Source organism: Sesamum indicum, linkage group LG2, assembly GCF_026168435.1.
Source record: "Sesamum indicum cultivar Baizhima isolate 11 linkage group LG2, ASM2616843v1, whole genome shotgun sequence".
NCBI classification, from domain to species: domain Eukaryota; kingdom Viridiplantae; phylum Streptophyta; class Magnoliopsida; order Lamiales; family Pedaliaceae; genus Sesamum; species Sesamum indicum.
Genome location: NC_142658.1, coordinates 2,184,758 through 2,205,331, shown reverse-complemented (window position 1 = coordinate 2,205,331; position 20,574 = coordinate 2,184,758). Strand labels below are relative to the sequence as shown.

Below are 20,574 nucleotides of genomic sequence, written 5' to 3'. Positions count from 1 at the left end.
GTTCAAAAAACATACGGGTCCAATGGATATGGACTGTGCTTAAAGTTTGAGCCGAAACGAATGCAAATCCTGAAGGGGGACCTGCAAAAAAGATGTTAGCGCTCCAACATCCAAGTTAGTATTAGATTTAGGAGAAAAATAATCGTAAGAAATAAAATGTAATGAGAAGTCGTGATAGAGTAAACAATTTCATGAGAGAAATCGTGCTAAGAGTGCAATTTGAATGCTAAACCAAGAAGGGAGAGTGGTTTTCAGATTCTGGAGGGAGTCCTTGTAGAGGGATTGAAGGTGTCCCTATCGGAGAACTGAAGGTGTTCCTGTTGGAGGATTGAAGAAGGTGTCCTGTTGGAGAACTAAAGGCGTCCCTGTTGAGGGGTGCTAAAATGAGAAATTGAAATAAAAATAAGAATTTTGTGAGTAAAATATGACAAAAATACGAGTTGAGAGTTGCAACGAAGTAACAAGATAATTTTCAACTTCTTGAAGTGGGGTTGTCTGTTGGGAGGATGCTGCCTGTATTTGTGAGCTGCATTTCCAAAAAAGAAAGCAAAAATATCGGGATAAAGCACGATCTTATCTCCTTCTTGACTTGAGCAGCACGTCTTTAGTTGGGGGAGGATTCATTTTACATGAAGGCTCCTACTTTTGCAAGAAGTCATTTCTAGGTCAAGGAGTCCAACTTCTTGGAGGCGCTTCTCTTTTTCTGGGCTAGGCTTGGAAGGTGGGTTTAAGGTCCGGTAGGCCTTGTACCAGGCGTCTTTTTTGGGCTGAATTGGGTTTCCCTCTTGGGCTGAGCCTAATAATTTTTTAACAGGCCGTCCTCATGATGTGGGCTTCCTACGATATTATGGGCCTCTCGTTTCTTTCTTCTTTTTGGATCGTTTGGGCCTTTTTGGGCCAATCTATTTTTATGCACATCAATTTTATTTTATTTTAAATAATATTTATTTAATATTTATATATTAATATGCTTAGTTTAATTTATAATTTAATTCAAAATAAGGACTTTTTCCACAATCTTATTTAAAGAAATTGGTAAGTTTTTTATATTTTTTGTGTTTTTCTATAATAAATATATAAGCATGTATATTTTACATATGGTAATTTATATATCTTATTTTTATATTTTTCCTAACTATTACTATAGAAAAATACCTTTATTATAACAAATAATTATTAAAAAGTATAAGTTGTCATAAAATACTAATATTATTGTACAAATAATTGACTATATACTAAAAATCGCAAAAACTGCTCCAACCCAATTAGATTGCAAAGTGTAGTTTTGATGATTGTCGAATTGAGCTTGGCTAAGCTTTTCAAAAATCGAAAATATTGAATTGGGCAAAAAAATTACCTAACCCGTTCCGCCTACAGTCCTAAAAAAAATTATGAATTGTTCAATAGGTCTTTTAAATTTTTTGTCTTATACATTGCAGTTTTATTAATACATTTATTACTAATAAGATTGTAATAAATATTATGAAAAAATAGCTATTAATTATGTTATTTAATAAGTTATAAATTGAGATATAAAAAAAATCCATTTCACATCTAAAATTTAAATGAACCACCTATTTTTATTTTTACAATATTTATGTAGTTATCATAAATTTGTTCAATGTCTTCTGAGAGTAAAATAAACTAATTTGCTTATAAACAAAGTAATTAATTAATTAATAAGTAAAGTTCACTATTTTCTATGTTCTTCAAGCGAATAGATACAATCTATTCGATTAAGTTGTTGTCCTAAATCACATGATATCAACGTGTTCAACCAATTGGTGGGCCAAATCGAGGCTAACTGTGAAAGTATTTATGAGATTATCACAGAGTCAACACAAACATAGAATAGGCTGATCAAAATGCAACGTCAAATAAGAATGTCCCGACCACATCCCACAAATAAAGGAGAAGTCATATAAAAAAGTGTACTATTTCAGTTGAACATGACAATGTTGGGGTGGATATAACTTTTTCTTCTACCGTATATACACCTTAACATTTACATTAAGATTGTTGCGTGCCTCAACTGTTATAAGAAGGTGATTGATTTCAATCAGCTCCATTTCAAGCCATACAGAAACTTATTCTGCACGTGTTGATCTCGACTTTGGCCTTGACATTAATCAAATATATGCACTAATATATAACATTTCACCAATTCCATTTCCATCATTTAGTGCATATCTTTATTGTGTGTAGTCTAATTTTACAACATCATCAAGTCAGTTGCACATTAATATCGGTAATAATGATAATGAACAAAATGAGCCAACACAAAATGTGCATGAGAAAATAAGACCTCGACACTAATGCCACTGAAACAATTGTGGTGCGGGGCAATCATTTTTAACAATTGTAATTATAATAGTGTAATTATTGTAATTTTTTTATTAATATCTTTTTAAAATTTATTATGAATTATAATTAGTTAAATGTTCAAATTTATAATTATTAATTAATTAAATATAATGATTAATAACCAAAATTTTGAAATTTAAGAAAAAATAAAGGAAGCTGCAATGGCATCCTTTTTTTGAATTATTTAAATAATTAAACCTTAAAATCACTAATTATATTATGTAAATGGGAGTGAAGTGTAATAATCAATAGTTGAGGGGGGGGGGGGGGGAGAGAGAGAGAGAGAGAGTATATATTGTGGTCTTATTCAAAATCAAAACGAGTCCCAACCTTTCAGTTCGCATCTCCCTCTCTTGGCTTCAAACTTTGAGGTGAGAGAGGAAGAAAGCAGGAAATACGAAGAGCTCCCGAATGGAGAAAATCGGAGAAGATCGGCAGATGGAGGAACTCAAGTGTCAGACTGCAATTCGGTGCGCAAAAGCTGCGGTTCTTCTGTCGACCTTGAGAAATGCCACAAATAATTCAACTACTAATATTCCCCAACCCCAGGTTTATGCACAGTTATGCGTTTGAATTTTCATTGCCTTAGGATAATTTTTTTTCTAGTGAAATTTGTTGATTAATTCGATTTTTGATTCTATGGGTTTTTGGTTTTGAGTGAATAGTTTGACCTATAGAAATGCACCTGGCTTGAAGTGTAGTTTACTATAATCTGTGCTGAGTGTTGGATTTTCTTATAATCTTTGCGCCCATCCTCCCATTTCCTCACTCTCACACAATTATGGCGGTGATATTTGGTGATACTATTGTTCTTTTTCCTTTTTCCTTCTTCTGAATAACCGGTGCTGAGAACTGTTGATTAATTGGTTGATATGTGCGATTGTTGATTCATAGATTGAGTTAATGGGTATATATTTGAGTTTGAGTTCAAATGTTTTATGCGTTCATCAACACACCACGACACAAAGAAAGAGATGATCAGAGTTGATTTGGTTAAAACAGGCATGGGTCTTGTTGGTTTCAGGATGAAGAGAAAATTGAGATGCTGAAGATAGAGTTAGTGAAGGAGAAGCAGAAGCTCAAGAAATTGAGGCTTTGGATTGGAACATTGCTGCTTCCTTACTTTCTAACTGTTCTAATATTTCCCCTCGTTCTCAACTATCTCTGATTCTTGCTTTCGAAACTGGCTACATTTATTAGTAACCCAATTCTTGGTATTATCGTGCACTGTCTAGGCTATCACGTTACTGGTTCTCCATTGATCAGATATAGAAAGTCTTCCCTTGTGTTAATTTCAGATGTAACAGGAAAAATGTGAGGGGTGAAGGTTTCATAGATCAGTTCTGGTGCTTTAATGGAACATGAATCTTAAGAATTTTAAAGGCTGTGAAAATGTCGATCTTAAGGAGCTGCCACTTTGGTTGATTTCATGCACTCTCAGTTGTTTTTGCACTAAACTGAAGATGATCTCTCATTTTGATTCATATTTGAGCAGTCATATGATGACAAATTTCTGGTTATATTCTCTTTTCCTATTGCACATACTTATGATATGGATTTGCAAGTTTTATGTGAGATATTTGGTTGCCAAATGTTGCTGTTCATTAGTTGGTAGAGTTTACAGATAATCTTGTGTCCTTTACAACATGATGCCCAAATACTGCCTAGGATATGTGAAAGTGTAAAAAATCTTCATGAAAAAAGATTTAACAAATTACTTCATAAATCATAAAAAATGAAGCATAGGAGGTAATTTGCTTCATTTTCCAAAACATAGAGGATAATTTGTTAATTCTTATTTTACAGGATTTTTTACTCATTTCTATATATCATATGGGATAAATTGCATTTTTCTCTGCCCAAATGTTTTGTCTATCAGGATAGATGTTTTACATATATGATACCAAGTTTTATTAGACCACTAGAAATTGATGAAGTGGTAGCTTGTCAATGATGTCATCTGGTGTGCCTTTGCTGGTAATATGCCTTACACATGACACTGCAACTACCAAACTGTTTCTCTAGTGCATAGTTGCATTTTTGCATTCATAAAATCATCTATTGGTGATTAATGGGATTAGGCTTGTCAATGTGGGTATCGTCTTATTTGGATTCAAATCCAATAAATATTTATGATAACTTTTTCATATTCTATTCTATAAAATTCTCATAGTCTTATTTAAATTATACCCAAAAGAATTAGGTAGAGTTTAGATTTTATTCAAGCCATCTATTTTAATTCTTTTACGATATGTTTAAAAAAATATAAGTTCTTAAATTTTAAGTTGACATTCGAGTCAACTTAGTAGTAGATTTTCATGACCTGTCAGTCGATAAAATAAAACTAACTAATTGAATTTCAATAAGTGCAAATTGATCATAATTAAATTTTAAATAATAAACTTGATTTTGTCCAAATGATGGACTGGTATTAATAAAATTTTAAATAAGGATCTTAAACTTATTGAAATAATGGGCAAATAATAATAATTAGTTATGAAATTGGACAAGTTCTAAATAAGAATGAAGAAGTAAGTGTTGGTAAAAATAAATGAAATTAAGTATAATATATCTGACTTTCATTTAAATCTCTTTAGTATTATTTCAAATTGCATTTGCATTCAAATTTTAATTTCGATATTTTAATAATTTGAGTTTAAATAATTTTTATTTATTTTATATATTACTCAAATCTATCTATATTAATTTTCGTTCGTATTTTTTTATTTTCTAAAATGTCAAGTTAAGTTTTGTTTAATTTGATAATAAAATTAATTTTAAATAATTACGAAATCAATATAAAAAAACTCTTGCCTACTTAATCAAAATTTCAATGCGTAATCAATATAAATAAAATATGTAATAAAATGATATATATTATAAATATTAAATGAATTTAGTTGATTGATTTACTAAAATTTTAATAATTCAATAATTTTAAATTAATGGATTAATGAACATCTTTTGACATTACATCATATCGACCCATAGGTATTTTAGGGTACTAGCCATTATCTATGAAAGAAATTGTTTCGTCCAGCAACCATGTTACATTCAAATTTTATCCCCACAAACTATCTCCTTCCTGGGAGGAGCATCGGTAGTAAGTAGTGAAGGGGGTAGGAGGAGCTGCATCACTAACCTAGGGAGGCCTTTCTTCCTTTCCTTCAAAGGCACCAGCTCCCTGTAGATCCCCGGCTGTGGCATCAATTGCGGCTTCGTTTGGGAGACTCCTTACTTTTGCCTCAGCCTCCCCCAACAGATTGTCCAAATCTCCTTTTGCAAAGTGTTGCGAGAAATCAAAATAAAGCCAGAAAGAAGTATGAATAGGTAGTCGAGAAAACTAACCTGAGGTGGTGGGATAACTCGCTCTCCTTGAACGAAGGGTTCAACAAAGGGGTCAGATTCATTATATAAAGCGGTGGCAAGATCAAGGAAAGAATGCTCCTCTCCTACGGGGTTATCCTTGAGCTTGAAACCGTTCTTTGCAGGCCATGAAGTTGTACTCAAAGAAGGGCCCCGCTATCCTAGCTATCTCTTGCTGATACTCCACAGACCCCTTGAACTCTTTCAAACGGCTCTTCCAATACGCCTCCAGGTAGTTCCTACTCTCCTTAAAGTGGGGGAAGTCCATCACCGCCTTCTCCACCGCTTTCTTCAGCGCTCTTATAGCTGGCCATCTCCTTCTTCATCTATTTCACCTCCCTCTCCGACTGCTGACAGCTGCCCATCACCTCCTTCTTGGTCTCCATCAGCTTAGCATTTTCGCTTCCTAGACACTCCAAGCTATCCTCTAATTTGCGCTTTTGGGTGTCATTCGAGGGGACAGGAGGGGTCCCTAGAGATCTAGAGGAGAGTTCTTCATAAATTGAGGCGGTCAACGTGAAGTTGTTAGAAGAAGGTACACAGACAGAACCACAAAGTATAAATAGAGAGGAGACAAAAAGCTGCTTGTCCCTAGGAAACAAGGACTCCCTCCTCAAGTCCGACACCAGGGAAGCTGTCCCCTTATCTTGAGGAGGGGCCTCGAAAATTCATTGTTTGGAATAGACCAAGCATGGGGAGGAAGGACAAAGAAATAAACTGATTTTTTAATATTTTGGAGCGTGGGGGAGGTGCAAAAAGGATACGCATGGGCAGGGAACGAAGCTGAAGAACCCCATTTTGGCCTTCTTAAGGCGATAGCAGTTAGCAAAAACATGGGCGGTTACAAGGTAACCATGGAAACGAAGGACCATGAAGAACCTGTCCAAATTTTTAAAAGAACTCGGAACCAACTGGTTTAAAGGGACTTGAAAAATACGAGCAACCTTCAAATAATAAAGGGAAATAGGGATGCGGAGACCTGACCTTAGTTGCAGGAGAAGGGGTATACACAACATACTCGGATGGAACATGACACTCCTGGAGGATTTGATCTATGGAGGAGGTCCGAAGGATGGAAGGCCCCTAGTCTGTTGATGACTGGGGAACCCTCTCCCCCTTTTCCCCCTCCGTAGGAGGAACTACCCCGAGAGGGGACCTGGAGGGCTCGCTTGCAGAAGAGGACTCCGACGTCTCAACCTCCTTAGTGGAGGTTTTACCCTCTCCTCCTCCAGGAAAGAGCCCTCCCCTTCATTCTCTTCCTCCTCCTCATTTGTGTCCTCATCTATTAAGCGGAGGACGGCGGTGGTGGCCTGCCTTAAGCTCCTCCTCAGGCCCCTCTCAAAACGAGGCGGTACATGATCTCTCTCTTGGAGGTGGCCTCTGATGGAATATCGCTTAGGAAGGTTTTCTTAAGAAAATGCACTGACGCGCTAGAAGAAGACATCTTGCAAAAGGAATGAGGAAACTTTGAAAGAAAAAGAGGAGAAACAAAAGAGGATGAAGGCTGGAGGAAAATCCCAATGCTTTTAAGAAGAACCTTTTGAGGAAGGAGGAGAGATCTAAAGGGAGCTGGTAGAAGGATTTTTAACCCACGACCCTGGTAACCGCTACATTAAGAGCGGTTACCTAACGCGTGGAAGGGAGGCTACTGGACATGGGTGTTGCGATTACCTAAGGGACGCGCCCCTCTTGCCATCATTGCAGCCGTAAGATTAGCCTGCCAAAAAGCTATTGCCCTGCTTCCCAATAAGACGAAGGCTGCAGTAGCCAATTAGAAGAACAAACGCCAGATTAATATAGGCAGGTCCTTCTTTCCCAAAGATACAAAAACCTTCCATACAGAGAATGGGGAGACACCCTTCTTCCTTATGAAGGCAGGCAGGTCCCCCCTTCCGATGAAGACAAAGGCTCCTACTCTAAAGATTTAGGAGGCATCCTTCCTTCTTAGAGTGGTGGGACTGAATGATAGGTATGACCTAGTACGATTGGCTCAAAAAGAAATGCTAGGCCCAAGACAAGCTTGCGAGCCCAGGAGAGAGGTAGCCTAGAATTATTGCACTTGGCCCAAGAAGGAGGCTTGCCTCTTCAAGATTAGCCCAAGAGGAAGACTCACTAAGTTCAGTCCAAGGAGGAGCCCCCCACCTCAAAAGCTATCTAAGGATGAAACTTACGAGCTCAGCCTAAGAAGAAGGCCCAGCATAAAGGACCGCCAATCTCAACACACACTCCCACTCGGCATTAACGCAGCGCGCCGATAGGAATCACAATACGAAACCAATAACGCAACGACAACAATTTGAATGCACGATTTCAGAAAGTAGATTGCATTAAACTGAAAAGTGCGAATACAATGATTAATGATACTAGAGCAAAGAGATCGCCTTGAGGGGGACTTTAGCACGTCACTAAACCAAGTTTCTTGTACTCATTCCCCCCTATAATAGGCTTAAAAAAATAAATCCTATTGAAAGCAGTAAATATTAAAATAGCTGAAAAATGCACCTCATGAGGCGTAACTTCCCCCCTGAGCAATCTAAACAACAAAAAGCAAATAATAAAGCAGTAAAAGACCAACACCTAAGACTCTAAGACTGTGGATGTCCAGCGTCTGTCGATGAAGGTTGAGTGGTCGGCCATGTAGAACGATTGAGTGGTCGAAATGCACGTCAAGGGTGCCGAGTACGCAGGCGACCCTTAACACTGGGGGAGGAAGGTGCCCTCCAGAAATCGAACTCCTCGCCCTAAGAGGACTCCTAAAGCAGGAGTTCTCACAAAGTAGGAATCACTCCTCACTCGAAGATTTGTTGCTCAAGAAACGGACAGAGAGGCAACCTCTTCCCGCCTTCCTCGCCAGATGCACCTCCTAGGACTCTTTCCATAGAGGAACTCCTCCTCTATAAATACAAGGGGCTTCTCTCAGCAGACCCTCCTGGCCACTTTCAAAGAATTCTTCCACTGCTACACTGCTATTATGATATTCATATCTTCGCTCACGAAATTTTCATTTCTTTCACAATTTCTTGTTATAGTTTGTCTTTATACTTCTCTATTTTTAAATTTGATGCTAACTTAAGCATCAAAGTGCTAACCTTTTATTTTGCAGGTCCTCTTTCTCAAGAGATTTCACTCAATTAGCCCACATCCAATATCCAGATCCAAGAACTTTGGACCCGTGCTACAATCGCACTCATCAGTACTATTTACCTATTTATTTTTATTACTAGTGGTGTCAAATCAAATATCTTTTTATTTAAACAAAATTGATAACTATACTTTTTTTGTTAATTTAAAATTATTAGTGATGCTATATCAAAGTATTATGAAAAAAGTATTATTAACTTATAAAATTGATGAGTGGACTTTTTTATATATATGTAAATATATAAAAAAGTAATTGAAATGGAAATGATAATAAAATATATTTTTTATTAGAGTACCTAAAAATAAATATATTTTTATTATCACAACTATTTCAAAAACTAAAAGGTGGAGATAAAACCAAATAAGAATAGTATTTATAAGTTTATCAATAAGCTGTAAAAATTGATTGGGAATTGTTTATAATTTTTTATTTATATCGATTTTTTAATTTAAAAAGTTTAAAATCTAAATAAAAAATTTATTTTAAGCTTCAATCCCTAAGACAATATTAAGTGAGTGAATTAAGTTTTATAAGATTATTATTAATTAAAATAATATAAATGAAGAAATAAGTTAATCCAAACAAGCCCTAACAATTAATTTGGAGCGAAATAACGATCAACTGCCCAATCGTACGTGTTTGCCCCTCACTCGCCGTCCGATAATTCCTATAGAACATCTCTCTCTCTCTCTCTCTCTCTCTCTCTTCCAATCGAACAAAAGACGAGGAAGTTATCTCCGCCGGCGATGGCGGCGTCGGAAGACGGAGGAAAAGACGCCCACTCAGCCAATGCTGGGGAGAAATGCGCTTGCGGCTCGAACAACTGTGCCGAATGCAGTAGGAGGCAATCATCGAGGTCGAGCTTGCCATCATCATCGTCGTCTTGCTCTCTCCTTAGCTTCGACTCGTATCCAGTTCAGGAGTACGATAAGCTCTGGAGAGTTTACACGGCGTCCGTTAAGGGCTTCGCCATCGGCGCCGGGCTGAAAGGTGGACTGGCCATTTTCGCTCTTCTCACGCGCCTTCGTCGTCGGCGACTGCTATCGGCATCCAAGTAATTCTTTTGGAGTTGTAGTTTCGTCTTCCTTAATTCGTCTCGTAATTTGACTTTTGATATTTCTTACTTAAGTGGCCGCTAAGTTATTATTTGCCTCATAACTTTAATCACTGTTTCCTTTCTGCAATTAGCGTGGTTCTGGATTACTCATTTCAGGCTTCGACAGATGATTATTGTTTTGAACTTGAATTATTTGGTGTTGCTAGTGAATCCGTTCAACATTTACGAACGACGAGGTTGTATTTGGCGCTATAAAGTTGGAACCAATTTCAATTGGAAAAGTCGAATAGAAAATGATTTGCATTTTCATGGCTTAAAAATTCAATGAAATCCAGGTTTTTATGCTCTTTGAATTTAAACAATCTTTGTTATGAATTCATAAACAAATTCAACAGCATTCTTGCTTATGACTGTAGATTTGTTATATTTGTGCATATGCATGTAGGTGGGGAACTTATTCATTCATCAAGGTCTTATGGATGTCCTTTTCTTTTCAGGAAAGTAGAAATGACTTCTACTAGTGCAGATGTGATACTAGCTCTGAAGGAGACTTTAAGATACGGCCTGTTTCTTGGTACATTTGCTGGGACGTTTGTGTCCGTGGATGAGATTGTTGCTGCTTTAGGTGGTCATCGAAGGCATGATTTTCACCAACAGTTACCTTTCCTTTTATATTTGTTATTTAATTTGTTATTATTAGTATCTATGTTTATTGTTTCTGAGAAATTTGGTCACTTTAGCTTGATAGCCTTTATGACTTGTACTATTGTTGTATATATATTTAGCATCTTATTGTTGAGATTTCCTAAATATTTAGGACGGCAAAATGGAGGTCTTTGCTGGCAGGTGCTATAGCAGGGTCATCAATGCTTCTTACTGGGTTGAACACTCAGCATACAAGCTTGGCTATTTACATTCTCATGCGTGCCACTGTATTGGCTTCACGATGTGGGATAAAAAGCAAGAGATTTGGCCATATATGTAAGCCTCTAACATGGGCGCATGGAGATATTTTCCTTATGTGTCTCTCCTCATCCCAAATTCTGTAAGTATCCTATTCCCCATGCCCATTTTTGCGTCTTATTTCAATTTTTGAATGCTGTTAGTTCCTTGTTTATTGTTTTCTACTATCAGCAATCTGCAATTTCTTAATCATTGTCAAAATCTGTATGTACATGACACAGTTTGGTGACAATACCAACTAGCTGGTAAGTGTTAGGTGTCCACAAATAAATATATACTGCCTATATGCTTAGTCTAGATATGGACATGTGGACATGTAAAAGTGGCTCAATCATTAGGTTGACTGAAGTTGCTTGTGAACTTTAAATGTTCAGTTGCGAGAAAAAGATATACATTTTTTTCATATAATGTTCATATTTTCTAACATGAAGATCAGAACACAAATTGCACGTCAAAGAATTTTGGTTATATTGCTAATACAGGATTGTAATGAAGCTGAAATAGAATATAAATACTAAGCTGACTTTGAGAGATTACGAAAATGAAAATTATATTTATTTCTCAAACTGGACCAAGGGTTTAGCTTTTAAAACATCTGAAAACTGTCTAATCCAATTCTGAAAAATCAAACGTAAGCTTTCAATTTATTTTCTAAAGAGATGCTTTTGAAACTTTAAAGCATTCTTGGGAAGTGTTTCATGATGACTGGACTCAAAAGCAGAGTTACACTGTTGGCCCGAAGTACATGCAATGAATCTTCACATTGTTATTCTAGAAGTTATGATTTTCGATGTTAGTGTTCTTATGCATTTCATAGGATTATTGTGCTTAAACTGCTCAAAAAAAAAAAAAAAGGAGGATTATTCTGCTTAACATTCAGCATTAAATCATTTAGGAGTAACTTACAGAAAATGGTCTCTGCTGTTTTTCTATGCAATACCATTATTTTCTCACTTGCAATACGGTTTACGGGAGGTTTAAGCATAAAAGGAACTTGAGCAAAGTAGTAATGTTCTACAAACATCAACCACATCGTGCATTCTGTTAACTGGAAGGTCTTAGTATACGATGAGTGCGCAAGTCCTACTTAATAGGAAAAAGAATAAGATGTGGAAGTCAACATATAAGGTGTGGAAAGTTTTGTACAAGATTTTTTGGTCATTGAATGATTCGAATGAACTGCTGAGGGGAACAATTTATATGGTTGCTTGTTATGCCTTCTAGATGTTGTTGAGCATATGAAACAACACTTGAAAACTCTTCGGATTTTTTTCATGGTGGTCCCCCTAAAAAGTACCAAAAGGTTTTCATTCCAATCAGTCTTTCATCACAAAATTGATCCTTACTGGAATGATAAAAGTCTTCAAGTGAAGAAGAATGTTTCACAACCAGAATCTTTTCACTTATGTACTCAGAAGTCTTGACCTTGGGATATGCTCTAATGTCTAAAACTGCGTGTGCTAATTGATTTTTCTAGGAATATAATTCTTACCATGGAACTTGGGATATGCTTTTCAGGTCTGCTTACATATTGAATCAAGATAGTTTGCCCACATCTTATAAGTCATTTCTCAACAAACACGGAGCAAAGGATCCTGTCATCCTGAAAGGAGTGAGAGAGATTGCCAGTGGTCTGCCTTTAACAAATTTGAAAGCGATAGAAAACCTTTACAAGTCCAATGGTGTTGATATTAAACTAGATCCACACATGAAAGTACCTTGCTCGGTATGTGTAGCTTACATGACATTTCTTAAACTTTATATGATGATGGTAGTCTGCTTTCTTCTGTCCAATCTGGAGTTGGTGGTCGCTTGATGCCTATATAGCTTTGTGTTTCTATATCTCTATTATATCACGAGACATCCATTACTAACAATACTTATTTCTCCAAAACTCTTGTTCCTTTCAACTGAACTTTCTATTTTTAATTTGCTTTAGCAGATGATATCACCATGCATATATTTATACTTCCCATACCAAATATATGACTTATTTGCTTTCTATGGCGTTGCAAAATAAGGCTTGTTATTTGAAGTAATGATGTTGCACCACTGTCTTATACTAATTTTGAGGCAACAGTATAGAGATACACAGAACTTAGCTTTTTCAACTCTTTTATAGAACTCTGTGTCTAGTCAAAATGGTACATAATATGGGATGGAGGCATTATGTTTTCTGCATTTGAAGCTTTGCTCCTTATTTCATGCTTTTTTTATGTAAATATGTTCAGCAATACTTAGCCATCTTTACTATCATGTATGGGATAATGGGCCTTTAGATTCACTTTTCATTATGTTTGTGATAGAGTAGAATAGGACTAACTACCCACATGTTTACTTCTTGTTAATTCAGATTAGATTGCATGCGTATTATTGCAATCAAACCCCTTTATGTAGAAGTATAATTCTAGTGATTAAAATGTGTATTTACAATTTGAACCACACTAAAGACAAAAGTAGCTATCACTTGACATGACTTTTTCTGTCGATTTCATTTATTCTTCAAACTTAGTTCGGAAGTACAAGAGCATTGTTAATGGATTAAATCTTCTTTACGTAGTATTTGTTAACACCATTTCTGAAAATCTCACAATCAGAATGAGATTATTTAAAACAAATGTCTATTTTTTGATAAGTTTAAAAATTTCTTGAAATTACAAATGGAAGATGCGCACTTAGACATACTCTATTTATGCTCTAGAATAACTGCAAAACCAAGTAAAAATAACTATATTTATATAAATACGTTGCAACAAAATTTGGCCTGCTTAGAAATTGAACATAAAAATTTTAATTTTAGTTTTGTGCACCTCAAACCCAACATTTTCACCACAACCTACACATGCAGCAGCTGAAAGGGGAAGAAGATGGTAATGGTAGAGAGGCCAAGACCATCTTGTTTAGTAAAAAATTTGTCACGTGCATTGAATGCACCTAACACAAATGTTGAGTAATTTCTTCGAAATTAAGGGGCACATACAATGTTGCAACCCATATATTGAGGACAAAGTAGGAAGATAGAAGAACTCAGCCCAGCGTTGGGCCATCCACGGATTGCAATCCATAGTGAGGTCGGGTGATCAAAATAGCCTTCAATCCGCATCTATACTGAGCCAGCAGCCATAAACACGGGCTCGACTAAGAAAGAGTAAATGGACCACAAGGCTGGATTGCTTCGGATATCCGGCCCAATCAAATGTAGTAAACATGGCCTTAATGTACTATTATGTCCACTTGACACTTTACTTTATGTTTAGCATTCCCAAGTACAAGCCCTGCTCCCAAAAGATGTCCTCAAAATCCAACCTAAGCTAAATTGGGAATGAACCTGGTAAAAACCAAAAGAGGAACACAGAGTTGATGGTGAACAATTTTTGGACCTTTATTGTAGGCACACTATTACTGTAAGATAATGGAATCCTTTGAGTTTCTTAACTTTGGGACCATCTATTGATGGATCAAAGATTCAAGAATACTCACAATTTGAGTCCTTAGCATGTTCAGCTTCTCAAAATTGTAATAATGATTTGTGTTTGGTATTGATGTTTGGTTTCCAGAAGATTGCTGTCTGATTGTTATTTTTCTCTTTTTCTTCTTTCTTTCTAGGGAAGGTTTATGTTCTATGGTAAATTGATTGTCTAAAACTTCGATGCAGGGTCTTGAGGTTTTTGCCTTCATTACTCTTGCGTGTGGTGCCTTCATTACTCTTGCGTGTGGTGTTCACATCATTCTAGATTGAACATCAAGGTTTTTGTTGATAGGATTAGAATCTTTTGCTTCCTGGGAGGATGAATAATAACTCTGGCTTCTTGCTACTGATTAATGTCTGAATCAAAATCATTTCCGAACTATTGAAATTTTTAATTCAATTCCACATATGCAATAACAATGGGTATTCTATGTTGAGTTCTCTTTATTTTTATTAAAAGCCGAAGTTGGGCATTCACAGCTGAAGTTTCTAAGGAAGAGAAAGCAGAACCCTGCCATTGCATAGAGGAGTTTTGCATTTTCTCTTATTTACTTGTTTAACTTTTCTCCATGTCTTGACTGAATTGAGTGTCACACTGTTCACCCTACAAGGGAAACATAGCATTATTTTGCTGTTGTAGTTGAGCAGCTCTGTTTCAATTATCTGTATTCAAATATTAATGCTGCTTTCTTTACTAAGAGGAAGGAGGACACACAGATAGAAACTGGAGAAAGCCTAAGTAATGGATGAATGATGAGGGAGAGATGGAGAAGCAAAAGTAGAAGAACACAATTCAATTAAGTACTTGAAGGGCACAGCTATATAAGTGAAATTGCAAAGCTGTGAAGTGAAAAAGGTTCTAAGTTTATACAGGAGAAGACTGCAAAACTGCAATATATTTTACCTCGAAGGACAAATGAAGTCTTAATTCGGTTCGTGGAGAGCTTAATGCCTTCTCGAAAGATAAATGATTAAACACAATGCAACACACTTTCTAACAAAGAAAATTGAGTTGGAAATAGAACAAGTTGAACGTGCAATAGGTAGGGCGTGGTATGTCGAACTACCTAATTGAGAATTACCATAAAAGTTGCTCTAGTTTGGAGAACTGTCTTGATAATGGTGTTATTCAGTTAAAAAAGCACAATCACTTCTGTTTACTGTTGAAAATACTGTATACCCTTGAAGAGGTCGCTAATCACAGGACTAAGTAAGACTATATTTGCAGAGAGTTGCCCATTATAATTGCTTTCTGCATGCTTTTGGTTCAGAATAGCCAATTTTTTACCAGAGTGAGAGTCTCAATCAATTTCTTTCTTTAAAATTTTCTAACACTGCAGATTATCCATGGGAATCAAGCATGCAGTACACATTTCTTTTCCTTTTTTCTTCAAGCCTATAAAAGAGCACTACCAGTATATCTTCCGGTTTATCTAATTCCTGCGCTGATTGTACATCGTCAAGGTCTTCTGAAAAGGTAACTCATTGCACTTTAACTGATGGTAGAATTTCCTTGTTTGATGCATCAGATGTCTTGCAACTATAATAGCTGATTCAGGTTTAGTCACTGTATTCCCAACATCCTGTCTTAGTGCATCTTTCTTTAAGTATTCCCTGGATAATCAAGTAGACATGCGCTCTGTTAATTAGTTGTTAGCCTCAGTCCTTGATTAGCTGTTAATTAGTTGTTAGCCCCAGCCCCACGGAAATAATCTAATCATATAGCATTACCTCAGTTTAATTGTCCAATAAACTTTTATAATGTCAAAACTGATTCCTCAAAATTTGAAGCTCTTAATAGATACTCTGATTCCTCAAATGAAGGACACTCAATGTGCCACCTTCTCATAGCTCCTCAATAAAACTCACATACCAGCTTTCATCTCTGTTTCAACACCTTATCCCTCCACATTGGAAGTTGTTCAAAATTTACATCACCCCACCCTTTTCAGGTTCCTGGATTTTTTTTTTCTCCAAACCAGATTTGGCCTCCATGTAGATATTGGGGCAATCTATTATACTGAAACATTTGATATTACTAAACTATTTAGCTGATGTAGGTTGGTTACGTGAAAGTATCTATACATGGAAACCATTCACTGTCCCTTTCCCCATTCCATATGCTATTTCTGTTTCATGTGTATCGAAGTCTGCTTTCCTCTTGTACATTATGTACTGGATTGTTAGTCTAAACTGAGTTTTGGTGATTCTATCTTCATTTTCCTTTTTTCCTTTATCAATAGTCACGATTTAGATTTTGCAATCTTTAATACCCTTAGAGCTTCTATTACATGGGCACTCCTTTGAGCTATTATTGATGTTAATAATACTGCTCCATGTCATACAGGCATTACACAATTTTATGGAAAGGTCTTCTTGGTACTGCAAGGTCAAGCCTGTTCCTCTCAATGTATTGTTCATCTGCCTGGTAAGCACTGAGTTTAAAGTAGTAATTTGATCTCATATACTACATAGAGATGAATGTACAGAATCCTTTCTTGCAATCCTGTGGAAACCAATTCCGAGTTTGAAAGCAAAGTGACTGTTAGTCTCGGATGTTTGTTCACCTAGATATGCCTATCTTTGTGCACATCCAGTTATCTGCGATTGGAGTTGACATATCATCTTTTGTGTGATTACCTGCAAGTGAGTTCCCAGTGGTGTCCTCTTGTTACTTTTTCGTTTGCCCCTTTTAGTTTATGTGTTGGTTGCCTTAGTTGGGAGTCTCATGTTGGAATTGACGTATCTAAATAGGTATCTGTTCTTTTATTTGACTATCCAGAACATAGACCAAGTGGAAGTGCAATGGTGTCTTCTTGTTATTTTTTTTCCTTTTTTCATTTTCTTTCTCTCTTTTGGTTATATGTTGGTTCCTTTAGTCAGGAGTTCGTTTTTGTTCAATAAAGACTGCTTGGGGACCAGAGGGGGCTGGAGTAGGGTTAATATGAAGGGAAGATTCTAAGGAAGTTAATAATTTTAGTGTTAAAACACATCATGACTAGGCGGGTTATTCCAGCATTTATCTTTGCTGATATTGGTGGTACAAAAGGCATGTGTGAAGGTCCAACCAGAGGACTAAGTGCAAAGCTCTTCAGAAAATTCAGGGTGCTGAATCAGGGGAAGACAGCATCTTGGCATCCAATCAATTCCTCTATTTCAGATATTTCCATGAATATTTCTTGGATGATAACCTTCTAATATGAATATTAATCTTTTTTTTTATGTTATTTAATTGTTGACTATACTTTTTGCTGCTGCTTCCACTTAGGATATGGACATGCATCCTATTCAGGATTCTGAAGAGATGTAACATTCCCATGGTGGCGATAGGAACTGTAAGTAGATCATCTTTGTCACTTCCTTTGAATAAAGGATAACCAATCAAACATAAGCACAGTTTGCTTTAATCTGATACTTGTTTTCTCGAACAGTTTCCTACTGGTCTAGCTCTAGCAATTGAGAAGAAGAGCCGAAGGATAGAAATATCTTTATACTGCCTTGCACGAGCAATCGAGAGCTTCTTCACATGCATGGCTGATGTAGGATACTTGCCCCAGTCTAAAAATTTGAAAAGAGCTGATGTTTTGGTCTTTAGCATATCAACAGCAATTATCATGCATTGTTATGCCATGGAGAGGGACGTGTTCCGCTCCAAGTACCTCAACGTGCTTGATTGGGTGTTTGGTGTTCCCCTTCCGCCAAATGATGAAACTCCACGTAAGAAACAATGATGAGTAATAACGTTCAAATTCTTGAAATTTGTTTGTCATGAATCCTCTCGTTGATGTTACCGGGCAAAGCTCGTGCAAAACAAATGTTGTAGAATCATTTGATGACTTGGGATCATTTCCTATCCTGTTAAAACAATTTGCATAGATACAGGGGCCTCCACACTCTGACCTATTTCTTCTTATTATAGCATGAAAAGATGACTATTTTGATACCGGGGAAAGTCTTGGATGCACCTATATATGTGCTTCCAATCTCTCGATTCTGAGTTCCCATTTGAAGCTGCTACTCTGATTTCACTGCAAAAGAATTCCCCATAATCAGAGATCAAATGTATGAAGTTTACTGGTCTATTTTTCATCAACTAAATTACTTTTGAGTTCTTTAGCAAGACCAAATATCATCCCATCTCATAAGTAATTTAGTTCTTTCCGCAAGATCAAAATTCTTCATTCTATCGCAACTAAAGTACATAACTGCCTCACTGATACGATTCTATAGTAGATCTGGAAATGTTCTATAGAAGAATCAATGACAAGGTAATGCGCTTATCTAGCCCATCATCCTTAAATTGGGAGGAGCCTGTCAATACATTCGGCCCAAGAACTAAAAATAATGGGTCATGTAATTTCAGTAGACCATATATATCAAATGTGCCTAGGAGCCTAACAATAAGGAGATCCAACAATCCTATTTTAAAGGTTTATTAAGCTCTTAGATAACTCTAAACAAAAATAAAAGTTGCAGTAGTTTGTCATGCTTAGGGATAATTTTTCATTTTCATACTTAAAGTATACCCCTTTTTTTACTTTTAGTATTTTACATTTTCAAGTAATCAAATTTGGTACCCAAAATTTTTTATTTTCACCCGCCTAAATTTTTGTCTAAAATTAGATTGGCTGTTTGTTTTAACAGACAACTTAACGGAGGATACCCAAATAGATGAAAATTAAAAACTTTAGGTACCAAGTCTGATAACTTAGAAACTTGGGGTACTAAAATTGAAAAAAGGGTATACTTTAGGTATGAAAAGTGAAATTATCCCTTTATGCTTACAGTTAGGATGGATTCCACCTGTTCCCTAATTCAACAATGGTACCATACCATGCTCTTGGTGCTTATTTGAGCTTGTAGAGCACCTTTCGAAGCTTGCACACATATTCTGGATGATCTGCACTTAGAAAACCCGTTGGTTGGTTCATGTAGATCTCCCGATCCGGCTCCCCGTGTAGAAATGCATTCTTCATGTCCATCTACCACAAGTTGCAACTTTTGCTAGCTAAGAGCGCTAGAATAACACGTACGATTGTAAGCTTTGCGACTGGACTAAACGTTTCATCATAGTCTAGTCCATATTGCTGAGAGAATCCTCAAGCTAATAGGTGAGCTTTATGCATCTCGATCAATCCATCACCATGGAGCTTTATCTTGTACACCCATTTGCAAGAGATAGGTTTCAAATCGGTTGGCTTTGGCATGAGCTCCCAGGTCTGGGTTTCTTTCGAGTGCAGCAAGTTCTTCTCCATAGCCTTCCTCCATTTGTATTTCAAAAAGCTTCCTAAAAAAACTCTGGTTCTTTTGGCTCTGTTGGCGATATTTGCATACTTTGGATTTGGGTTGCCAGTTCTTATTGATCTTCTGAGAGGAGTTTCTACTACCGCTTCGATTGGTTCGCCTTCTTCTTCTTGTCTCTGATACACTCCTGTTTGCCAAGGATTCTAGGCAGTGTCTTCTTTTATGTTTTGGTCACCATTTGCAACTTCAATTTTTTCTTAAATCAGCTTGATTCAAGAGTCTTCTAGTATTACTTCCTTGCTAGAGGACCACCAAGAAGAATCTTCATCCAACATGACATTTCAAGATGTGTCAGTTGTTGGGTCACAAAACTACCATTCTTTTCTTTGACTTTCGTACCCTACAAACACATACCTAATACCCTTTTTCTCCATTTTGTTAAGTAAGTGAGCAGGAACAAATACAAAACAGACACATCCAAATACTCCAAAGTGACCAATAGAAGGCTTCATGTTCCATATTTTTTCAAATGGAGACAAAAAGAATAACCTTTATTGAGGAAGCCTATTGATCACATTCACCATTGTTGTTGTCTTCATTGCTTCTACTCAAAATCGTCCGGAAACATTCTTCACATGAAGCATACTTCAATATATTTTTGCCAGTTGCTTACTTTTCCTTTCCAACACGCCATTTTATTGCACGTGAACTGGTGGCGTATTTTAGCCACCTGAATGAAATCTGAGAACTCGTCTGAGGTGTATTCTCCTCCATTGTCGGTTACCTTTGCCAATCTCTACTTCTGCTGACTTCTTCAACTCTTTGAATTTCGTAAGAGTTTCGAATTTATTCTTCATAAAATAAACCCACACATACCTCCATAAGTAATCAATCAAAGTCACCATGTACTTCATAACTCCAATGGAAAGTTGCTTGACCGGTCCAGACACATCAGAGTGGATCAACTCT

The 20,574-nt window shown here is 36.5% G+C and overlaps 2 protein-coding genes across 3 annotated transcripts; both read left to right on the top strand.

The window, feature by feature from the left end:
* The first annotated feature begins 2,659 nt into the window (after positions 1-2,659).
* On the top strand, positions 2,660-3,941 carry LOC148788935 (uncharacterized). The gene is made up of 2 exons (XM_088877852.1): positions 2,660-2,913; positions 3,389-3,941. The coding sequence occupies exons 1-2, from the start codon at positions 2,776-2,778 to the stop codon at positions 3,530-3,532; spliced, it is 282 nt and encodes a 93-aa protein (XP_088733978.1). The 5' UTR covers positions 2,660-2,775; the 3' UTR covers positions 3,533-3,941.
* A 5,545-nt stretch (positions 3,942-9,486) lies between these two features.
* On the top strand, positions 9,487-18,236 carry LOC105177098 (uncharacterized). Of its 2 annotated transcripts, XM_011100130.3 has the most exons (8): positions 9,489-9,926; positions 10,427-10,567; positions 10,747-10,974; positions 12,411-12,618; positions 15,702-15,838; positions 16,709-16,789; positions 17,630-17,696; positions 17,793-18,236. In XM_011100130.3, exons 1-8 carry the CDS (start codon positions 9,619-9,621, stop codon positions 18,090-18,092), a joined length of 1,470 nt encoding a protein of 489 aa, XP_011098432.1. In that variant the 5' UTR covers positions 9,489-9,618; the 3' UTR covers positions 18,093-18,236. The 2 variants fall into 2 exon arrangements, with proteins under 2 accessions (XP_088733868.1, XP_011098432.1); XM_088877742.1 differs by lacking the exons at positions 17,630-17,696; positions 17,793-18,236 and adding an exon at positions 17,364-17,623 and having other exon boundaries at positions 9,487-9,926.
* Positions 18,237-20,574: the final 2,338 nt, after the last annotated feature.